This window comes from Oncorhynchus tshawytscha, linkage group LG28, assembly GCF_018296145.1.
Source record: "Oncorhynchus tshawytscha isolate Ot180627B linkage group LG28, Otsh_v2.0, whole genome shotgun sequence".
Classification (NCBI taxonomy): Eukaryota; Metazoa; Chordata; class Actinopteri; order Salmoniformes; family Salmonidae; genus Oncorhynchus; species Oncorhynchus tshawytscha.
Genome location: NC_056456.1, coordinates 32,327,654 through 32,338,746, shown reverse-complemented (window position 1 = coordinate 32,338,746; position 11,093 = coordinate 32,327,654). Strand labels below are relative to the sequence as shown.

Below are 11,093 nucleotides of genomic sequence, written 5' to 3'. Positions count from 1 at the left end.
AGCTGGGGGCAGAGGGTGGTCTATAGCAAGTGGCAACAGTGAGAGACTTGTTTCTGGACAGGTGATTTTTAAAAGTAGAAGCTCAAATTGTTTGGGTACAGACCTATTAAACCACATTGAAGCAATCAAGGAGCCCCGAGTCATCTTGGAAATCAAACAAGATGTTTCTTGGTACTAGGAGTATGTAAGCCAGAGAATGTGATGCTCTAAATACCTCAATCGAACTTCTTTTTGGTTTATGACCTTACAATATTAGGCCAAGCCTTGAAAAGAACTGGTCATAGTTACTGTACAAAGTCTACTGGGGAAAATAAATATGCAATGATTTCATATGAAGGTAATCTGTCAATTTAAGTAAATTAGACCCTAATTTATGGATTTCACAACTGGACAGGGGCACAGCCATGGGAGGGCATAGGTCCACCCACTAAGGACTAAAGCCCAGTCACCGAGAATGAGTTTTCCCCTCAAAAAAGGACTTTATTACAGACAGAAATAGTCCAGTTTCATCAGCTGTCCAGTTGGACGGATTGCCAAATTCTCTCAAATTACAGGTGGTTGATGGTAGAGAACTTAACATTACATTCTAGCAACAATTCTGGTGGACATTCCTGCAGTCAGAATGCCAATTGCACACTTCCTCAAACTGAGACATCTGTGGCATTGTGTTGTGACAAAACTGCACATTTAGAGTGGCCTTAATGTCCCCACGACAAGGTGCACCTGTGTAATGATCATGCAGTTTAAAATGCCACACCAGCCAGGTGGTTGGATTACCTTGGCAAAGAAGAAATGCTTACTAAACAGGTATGTAAACAAATTTGTGCACCAAATCTGAGAGAAGCTTTGTGCATATGGAACATTTCTGGGATCTTTTATTTTAGCTCATGAAAACACTTTACATGATGCTTTTAAACTTTTCAGTTTAGTTCTACTAAAAACTTTATTTGCTTAAAAAAAGTCATAAACATTCCCACATGGCCAAGAGCATGACAATAAATAACAGGTATATAAAGATAAAACTAAAGTTGTTGGTAGTATAAAAGTCCATGATGTGTACACCCTTAAAAACAAAAGTACAGCCTGAGACAATCACTTGAAAGATGGAAATAAAAACACAAATCAAAATGTTAAATTAAAATAGTTTGCACGGTTTGGTTTGTTGAGCGGTTCCTTCTCACCAACGATTCGCCTTGTTACTTTTGCCCACAAACTCATTCATTGAAGCCTGCAGAGATACAGAGTGTTATACAAGCCCTTTGCTTTGGACACAGCCGTGGATGGCCACACCCAACAAAGATCATCATTACCAGACCTAACCCACCCTCAGAGGTCAGATCTCTGGAAAGCATTGCACCTCTTGACACAGGGTGGCAGTACACAGCAGGATACCATTAAAGCACTAAACTAAACTGCTAAAGTCACCAGTCCCCCCCCAAAAAAAAAGAGAAAAGGCAATTCATTGCTTCAAAGAATTAGTATTTTTACACAATGCCTTCAGAAAATATTCACACCCCTCAACTTTTTCCACAATGTCACAGCCAGAATTTAAAATGGATTAAATATATTTTGTCACTGGCCTACACACACACACACACAATGTCAAAGTGGAATTGTGTTGACATTTCTACAAATTAATTAAGAAAAGCAGAAATGTCATGAGTCAATAAGTATGTATGCATGGATCTATGTATCTATGTATGTATCATATATGTATGTATGTATGTATGTATGTATGTATGTATGTATGTATGTATGTATGTATCTATCTATCTATCTATCTATCTATCTATGTATCTATGTATCTATCTATGTATCTATCTATGTATCTATCTATGTATCTATCTGTATGTATGTATCTGTATGTATCTATGTATGTATCTATGTATGTATGTATCTATCTATCTATGTAGTCACATACATCCTTTGAGCATGCTGAAGATATTACACTTGATGGTGTATAGACATACCCAGTCACTACAAAAATAGTCTAACGTAGTTGCTGGAGAGGAAGGAAACCACTCAGGGATTTCACCTTGAGGCCAATGGTGACTTTAAAAACAGAGTTTAATGGTTGCAACAGGAGAAAACGGAGGCTGGACCAACATTGTAGTTACGCCACTATACTAACCTAATTCCCAGAGTGAAATTATAGTAAGCCTGCACAGCATAAAAATATTTATTGCAACAAGACATTAAAGTAATACTGCAAAAAAATGTGGCAAAGCAATTAACTTTGTCCGGAATACAACATTTCTGATTACCACTCCATATCGTCAAGCATAGTGGTAGTTGTATAATGTTACAGACTGGGGAGTTTCAGGATTTAAAAAAAAGCGCAGGCAAAATCCTGGTTTAGTCTGCTTTCCACTAGTGACTAGACACAGAAAATAATTCACCTTTTAGCAGGACAATCACCTAAATACACAAGGCCAAATCTACACTGGAGTTGCTTACCAAGAACACAGTGAATGTTCATGAGTGGCTGAGTTAGTCTAGACTTAAATCTGTGTGAATATCTATGGCAAGACCTGAAAATGGTTGTCCAGCAATAATTAACAACCAATGACAGAACTTGAAACATTTTTTTTTTTTAAAGGCAAATATTGTACAATCCAGGTGTGCAAAGCTCTTAGACTTAGCCAGAAAGACTCACAGCTGTAATCACTGCCAAAGGTGCTTCTACAAAGTATTGACTCAGGGGTGTTTTATCTAAAAATGTCTAAAATGTGTTTTCACTGTTATTATTGGGTATTGTGTGTAGATGGTTGAGAAATCTATTTAATCCATTTTGAATTCAGGCTGTACCTACAAAATGTGGAACAAGTCACTGTAGGTCTATAAGCCCTTTGACCTATTCTGGGACCTTGTTAGATAACCCCTGTGAGGACCCAGACTGGGTCAAAGAACATTAGGCCTTACGGTCAATACAAATGAAGCATACAGCCAGAAACTTACCTGCAACAGTAGCCTCTCTTTCCTCAGCTTGCTGTAGAAGTGCAGCACGTCGGGGTCGGCACGGACCACGTGGGGGTCAAAGTCCATGACCCTTAGCCCCTCCAGGCACTTGGCCCGAGACAGCGCCACATAGGCCTGGCCCCTCTCAAAAACACGCGCCAGGGAGATCTCCACACAGTCCAGCGTCATGCCCTGACATACAGTAGGTAAGAGGCATGCCCCAAATACAGTAGGTGAGACATGCCCCAAATACAGACACATGGACAGGATGCGGTAGACAATCATACAGACAGGAAGACCTGATACACGTGATGAAATCAGTCAGCCTGATATGTAGTGAAAACTAGCTTTGCTTGGATAGCTGCAGAAAAACAATGATTCATAGGGAATGAATCATATGAACACAATCTAGACATATTGCTTAGAGCTGCACATCTTTGATGCCAATATAAGCTGCAATTGTCACAAGGTTATGATCCTGTGACACTCTGTTCACGCCATCGGATTCTACCTCTGCATCTCCGCCGAGGTGAGGGGAAACCAAACATTGATGACACCGACCAATGAACTCAATTACCCAGAGGGCACTGCTTATCCATCTAGCCAATCACAGACACATTTCAGAGTAATGAGATCCAGTTCTTGGGTTAGCAAATCAAATTTTAGTCTACAGGGGGTAGACTGAGTAATAACACCCAGGGTCCAACTCAGCTGATCTGTGACCAGCACTGTCTGGCAGTTTAGTGGCAAGAAATAGTAGGGAGTGAGAATTGCTAATGGTCATCCATCGGAGGCTGGATTCCATTTCATCCAGGCGCATGCCACCTTTTCTCTCCCCTTAAAGTCTCTGCCTTGTAGAACTTTAATTGGCTAGATAAAAACATTATGGTGATAAGCATGGCTAGTTGGAGTTGACCAGATATCACATTTACCTGCGCAGTAACAGTTTGGTAGGGGTGCGTCGTCACAGCCAAAGGGAGAGGATTGCGTTTTGGGAATGTGATCAAACATAGGACGCAGGTCCATCACATTTGTCGTCGGAGAGAGAGGGCGTTATCAATGATCCAAGATTATTGGACAGGAGAAAGCAGCAGTTGCACTGCATAACTTCAACCAAATAAATTGTATCAGGTCACCTCCAAGAAGAGATGGAAGGATGCATTTTCTTTGTATTTGAATGGCTCATATGTGGAATCCCTACTCTGTTCTAGAGCGTTTAGCCAAGCACACCGTAGGGTCTTACATGGTCATTGCCACGCCTCACCTGGCTCTTGTGGATAGAGATGGCCCAGGCCAGTTTGAGTGGCAATTGCTGGCGGCTCAGATAAAGCCCGCCTCCGGCCTTGAACATCCAACGCTCTGGCTTCAACGCCTCAGTGGTGCCGCACAGGAAACGCACGCGTGGGAGCCCTGAGGAGTCAGAAAGGACTGATGGACTGCTACTATACAAAGTTAGGGAACACAGTCAATGAGTCGATCATAAATGCACAGCTAAAACAGATAACCGCAATGAAATTTGAGGGTTATTAGGCATTAAAGTATACTTCTGGGTCACTTTATTTGGATAGTCTGGATTTTCCATCTGTAGATGCTGTACAGATAGTATGACCATCGGTTGATAAGGTTAGGGTTGTAATAAGGATCACATTTAGGATAAGGGTTAAGATTACAGCTAGTGTTAGTAGATAGTTGAAATGTTACAGAGTACGTTAACCAAGACCTGAACCACATACTTTTAAAACCTCAATCCTACTGTTTATTGATGTGTAATTGTACGGTATATTGAATCTACCTAGTTTCCCCGGCTGAAAGTCCACCACGACACCTCGAGCCCCGTTGACCAGGCCACGCTGGACATCCAGGTTTTTTGTTAGCATGACCTGGGGATAGGAATCAAATCAGTTTAGTCAGTGAGCGGTCATATATCAGTGGAAAATAAAAAGGATTAAAAAAACACTATGCATCTGATCATCAATGATTCAAGTTAGTTCAACAGGTTAAAGATGAATGTGTCTATTCAGCTGTGACCACTGAGGGAGTAGTCTCCATACACTGACCTGAGCGCCCACTTTAAGCTGCAGCAGCCTGCTGACGGGACTCTGGCTGTCTATGGTCTTCACCAGTGCAGGGTCGCTGTCCACAGCCTCAAACACCCGCACTGACCCTGGAAGCAAGAAGACCCCTTTAAAATGTTGCACACAGTTCAAGTCTAAAAGTTATCAAGTTTACTTAAATTTGTCCCAGAAGGCATTGGGCTTTGCATCAGGGGGAGCATATGGAGACAAACTAAATCCACATAGATCCAATGGGCTACTACAGTCATGGGCTGACAGGATCATTTCAATTGAGACCTAGACAACAAGGTGAGGGGAGTTTTACGAATTAGTCACAGGTACAAGTACACAGGTGGAGTGAACAACTGCAGACAAAGCGGCACTCCGTGGAATGAGTTTGACACGTGCTCTACACAGAGTTCCATCCTGTCTGTCTGACTGTGCAACATGAGCAGCAGCACATAAAGCAGTAGTAAAATTACCCAACAACATTCTCAAATTATCACGTCAACATCAAGAATATGCTGACAAATACATCAGCAGCAACGTCATTACCACCATCATCCCCATGTTATGACAACCAAGGACAATGAAACCAGTTGGGCAGAGTAGCCAACCTCTTCCCTGTATTGAAAAGGGCAATGACCGTAGCAATAAAGGAGTGCTTGTACCAGTTAGTCTTGACAGTGGGGACTCTAAACTGGGAGCAAGAGGGTAGGCCTTGCAACTCACAGTGTAGGTGGTGGGCACAGTCAGACAGGATGGGAAGAGTGTAGAGGGTGGGCACAGTCCTGCCTTCCTCACCACTTGTCTGTTGTACAGGTCAGACTACTCTGCGGGACTCCTGTGAGCTTTCACCATTCTAGCTTTGATACTAAGGTTGCCATACCAACAGATCAAAGAAAATGTTAAGCCTGCACGATTTCTAAGAGAGTCAAGGTCCTATCAACCTGGATCTTTCCTAGTTTCCTGTGACAAAAAAAGCTGTTGCTTGTCATTCTTACACAACATGCCAGTGTTACACTGAGCTGAATTTAGCCAATTACAATCATTTTGGCACCATGATTGACTATTGTCTACCCCTTGGTGACTGGTCTGTAGTTATTAAAAACCTTTGAGTGGTTGTCCTTGGCAACATGGATCCCAGTAGACTGTTAATACGCAATTTAAACAAATAAAGGTCTAATTGCTCAGCAGGAGAGGGGAAACCAGGTGACAATTGGCAAGGGCTGTGTGCCACAGGCTCCTGACAGCTTACAGCTGTACCAGTTGACTGTCAGAATTAAAACCCATCCAATGCCAAAATAAAAAAATCCTTACTTTTGTCCTGCAACCCCACAACCGTTTTCATACCATCCAGAGCCTAAATTATTAGAACCACGTTCTTCAAATGTTGTCCATGCACATCCGTTTAGCTCGCCTGATATTACATCACTTTCTGCAGCCTATTTAACTCAGTATTGGTTACCCTCTTCCTGTTTAATAGCTCACTGAGAGACATGCTAACAGAGGGCTTACTATTGGAGTCCACCTTCACAACCCTCTTCACAATATGACATGCAGGAGATCCCAGATCTGTAACCTAAAGTCCGTAGGCAGCAAACAGCTACAATATAGTATTTTACTTTGAGTCACAGACAGAGGACATGTGGTCTCCTAAAAAAAGCAGCACATGGATGTTGATTTTGTTTTGAGCAATTGGGGTAGAAATTGTTTTCACACCAAATATTTTTGCAAGTGACAACCCTACTTTCGATTTTCATCTCAGTAAGACTCCATGACCGTTGAAACCAGCACGACACAGAGAGCACTCATGGTAGCTGCGGGCAAACACTCACCACAGGTTGCCCAGTAACAAGGGCAGCACATGGCTGGGTTCACATAAATCAAAAACAAGACAGTCTTTTCATTGGTTCTAGCTTACTTAATCATGTGGTGTGTCTACGCTTGAGATGTGCCAAATGTACAATTTCACTTAACTATAAACTGCCTTTTATTTTTGCCTTTATGATGATCGGGACCTGTTAATGGAAGTTGTGATAACAATCATTTAAATCACAGCAGTTATTTTTTTTACAACCCCAAATTCTTGAAATGGCCTGCTAATTGTGTTAGCACCCAAAAACACCCTTGGAAGCGAGACCCTCAAGGTCCTGTGCGGTCATGAGGCAGCCATTTTGGGGCCCAAAGCGAAATTGCCCCCCAGCGAGCAAAACATTTGTAGTCTCCACTGCTCTTGACAGCAAAGATGAATCAAAATAATTCCCTGCAATTTTAAACATTTTGCCATGACTTACACCATGTTAATATATCTGAGTGAGTGACTAAAAATCAGTGGCTTATTTAGAAAATGCTTTGGTCTGGGACCTCCTAGTGTTCATGGGGCCCCAAGCAGTCGCTTCAGTCACTTAGAGGCTTGGACCGGCCCTGTCAGGAGCTGACTCAAGCCTGAGACATACAATAATGGCCAATTGTCACTTGCCTCAAGGCAACAGTTTGTTTCACAACAACGGAAGAACTGTAAGCGATAAGTCATTAAAATGATCAAAAATAAAGAAAAAACACCAAACCTGGCAGCTGCTGGAGCTTGTTGTCGTTAGTGAGCTCTACATCGTCCTTGTGAGTGCAAAGCCTGGTTGCCAGGATACCATCCCGCTCGATCTTGTGATAGGCGCTCTTTATCAACTTGGCAGTGACTTCCTCTGTGACTCTGGGATTTAATGATGGACATTGAAAATACAATGATTTAGAATATTGCATGATTAGGATTCCATTTCACTAAATTGCTCAAACTCTATATGGTATACTGTAGAACTGGCATTTTGTCATGAGACCATGGATATCAGTTGGTTGGTGGCACACTGGGTGCTTCTCAACAGTCTATAAAGTGGCTCTCTCCTCTCGTTCCAAGTCATTTTGTGAAAGCATGAATTTTACCAATCTTGCATTTCATGTGACAAGGAGAGGAAGCTGCATCAGACTATTGAGATACACCCATTGAAAAAGCCCAGAACAGACATCCAAAATGGCTGCCTATTGTCCACTGCTCAGCGTACTGTACCTGCCCACCCTCACTGCCTGCAGGAGGGAGATGAAAGACTGGTCAGTCTGTCTGCGCACCTCAGTCAGCTCCATGTTCAGATGGATGCACTTCCGCCAGCTTCTAGACTAGAGGTCAACATTTTCAATGTATGGTGCGCTCTTCATCATATCAGGTGTCATCTTAGACACCAACTTGAAATACTGTACAAGTTAAACATAACTCAAAGGTTTACCCCAAATCTGCCAGTGATACTAGTAATGCATCAATTATTCACATGTTGTAAGCAAGCTTCTGTGTTAGAATCCCAACATGGCTAGAGACTGACATGCTGTCATGAGAAAAGCTCAAGGTGGGAGTCAGTGGAGCATTATCATGACATGTCACCATTATCACCAGGCTTTCTGACCTGGAAGCAGAACGCGGCCTTGTCCTTTTCCTTGGAGACCGGGGGCAGCTGGAGGAAGTCCCCACACACTATCAGATGGATTCCTCCAAACGGCTCTGTGGACCTCCTCAGACACCTGGAGCAACGACATGTCAATGGAAGAAATCATAGAATTACACACAATGAACTCCAATAGAAACACGTTGGTTGATACGTGTACATAATTCTTACAATTGTGTATTGAAACAATGGGACTGGCAACTTAATTATATAATACAACATTCTATAGGGTGCGAGTGGGTGGTGATTCTAGTACCTGGCTATGGCCTCCAGCTTGTCGAAAAACTGGGCCTCAACCATGGAGATCTCGTCGATGATGAGGTGGCGACAGCTAGTCCAGTGCTGCAGGACCCCGGGCCTCTGGGCCAGCTCTATACACTGCTCCAGAGGGGCTGAGCCTGACCCGATACCTGAGACAGAGACAAGAATGGGGTAAGACGAGGTTAAAGAGAATTTGAAAAAGGTGGGAATGAGACAAGGAAATAGAGAAGGTGAAAGATAGCGAGATGAGGGTGTTCAGCCAACCCTCCACTAAAGGCTCCCAGTACAGTTCTGGTAACCGGCAGTAAACCATTTTGTGAAGCTAACTACGGGGACTATCACAATGTGTCAATTGAAACAACTGTTAGAGTTGAGACTGCCATTTCTAGACAGACAGCTCACTCTTATTCGGTGGTGTGGTGACTAACCAGCAAAGTTGTGTAGCGTGGTCCCCCCGATGTGACACGCTGCCACGCCCGTGCTGGCCGTGGCGTAGGTGCTCTTGGGCGGCAGAGAGCCCACAATCCTCTTCAACAGGAAGGACTTCCCTGTGCCTGAACAAAAAGACAGAACAGTCTTGAATAGCCCAAAACACTATGTGGGGGTCCTGAATGTATGAGTCATTGTATGAATCAAACTCATACAATGAAAGTAATGACTTCAGCTTGGAATGGAATACCTGCACTGCCAGTGAAGAAAACATTCTTCCCACTCAACACAGCACTGAGGACAGCGGCTTGTTCTTTGTTCAACTTCCGTGCCGCCGGTAGAGACAGGGTGGGCTTTTTGCTTGGGTGGAGTGCCTTCAACTGAAGACGGAGCATAATAACAACTTCAAGGACTAGCCTAACAACTAACAAAATGTTGGACATCAAACCAATCTTATGTCTAACGAAACCAAATCAGTGATAGACTAGGCTGAACGGCATGCAATGCATTCCCACCACCAGGGTTGTTAAGTGCAAACCAGGTTGAATATCAGCTTGGGGAGCAATGACAAAGTCACTGAGGATATGAACTCAACTCACTGGGCTAGAGTCACAGTCCGTCCTTTGTCTCTTAACCTGCTGTCCCTGTGGTCCTCCAGTCATCTTATTACCAGTCCTCACTACCAGACCTTTAGAGAGCACTGGTGCATTCACTTTGCTCCTCAGCTCATTGGCCTTCTGTACATCCTTCTGCTGTAATGGGCTGATGGTCTCGAAGCTGCGGGGCAGACAGGCTTTCAGCTTCTCTCGGTCTGTCATAGGTTTGCTAGTCTGCCAGGCCTGGTGTTTGATACTCAAGGTCTTCAGGAAAATGTTTAGTAGGTGGGGCGGGCAGTCAGAGATGAGCACTTGGACGTTTTCGGGGAGCAGTTTAACGGTGCACTTGCCATCCTTAGCAAACCGGGTAAAAAGCTGGAACTCTTTGAGCGTGTAACTTTCGGGCACTTTGCCATTGTGCACGCGCAGGATTATCTCCTGGAACTCGTTGCGACCGAGAAGAACAGCTGCCTTCCGGATGACTTGGCGTTTGGTGGCCTGGCCAGAGGAGTTCAGGCGCTCCACCACGACACTGCACTGGAGCTGGGCACCGTCGTCCCCTTGCATCATTGTAACAATGTGCGGGCTCTAATGTTAGAAGAGGTAAAAGTCACATTAAAACAAACAATGAACACTGATCAAACGAATCGCACATCTTACACCAGCTAGATAACGTAATCAACTGGACCCTAAATGCCACGGCTGTTTTGTAAATTATTTAATCAACACACGTCTGCAAGTAAATCAATTATTTGGCTACCTACTAGCCATCTGGGTTTCGATTGAAAGCAAATAGTGGATCCCTTGGCTAGAGATGCATGCAACAAAACATTAAAATATACTTTAAACGTACCGTGCATGAAAACCAGATTAACAAACACACAGGGTCGCTCCAGAATTCGATGTAGTAACTTCATTTACCTATTTGAAGAAAAATGTGGCTAGAGCAAAGACTGATGCCTTGCGTTGTCGTTAGCGTGCTTTCTGAAGTAAAATGCAGTTTTCAAAACTGTCGGTGTTTGTAATATAAACCAATGGCAGCGCAACATATTTTGACCAGTAACAGCAGGGTCCTTTAAAGGATTTAACCAATGAAAGACTCATAATGCTATTTGACGTAAATGACCCCGCCCATACATTTGCCATACTGACCAATTGCTGCGATACTTCATGTATTTCAGTATTTGCGAAGCATTCATTTTGGAGATACCTCGGCCCACCGATTTAAAACCGGGTAGATAGTGGGCCATTCGTTTGATTTTAAAAATTCCAATCATGATTTTAAAAAACAAACATGTATGGCTATG

At 43.3% G+C, this 11,093-nt stretch overlaps 1 protein-coding gene across 2 annotated transcripts; it reads right to left on the bottom strand.

The window, feature by feature from the left end:
* Positions 1–857: 857 nt before the first annotated feature.
* pif1 (PIF1 5'-to-3' DNA helicase homolog (S. cerevisiae)) lies at positions 858–10,826 on the bottom strand. 2 transcript variants are annotated; one of them, XM_024391923.2, is made up of 13 exons: positions 10,640–10,826; positions 9,790–10,374; positions 9,441–9,570; positions 9,190–9,315; positions 8,757–8,910; positions 8,462–8,576; positions 8,074–8,180; positions 7,583–7,722; positions 5,016–5,122; positions 4,751–4,838; positions 4,223–4,368; positions 2,959–3,150; positions 858–1,228 (listed from the first exon to the last, which is right to left on the bottom strand). In XM_024391923.2, the coding sequence occupies exons 2-13, from the start codon at positions 10,354–10,356 to the stop codon at positions 1,178–1,180; spliced, it is 1,923 nt and encodes a 640-aa protein (XP_024247691.1). In that variant the 5' UTR covers positions 10,357–10,374; positions 10,640–10,826; the 3' UTR covers positions 858–1,177. The 2 variants fall into 2 exon arrangements, with proteins under 2 accessions (XP_024247691.1, XP_024247692.1); XM_024391924.2 differs by having other exon boundaries at positions 10,708–10,826.
* Between the last annotated feature and the right edge of the window lie 267 nt (positions 10,827–11,093).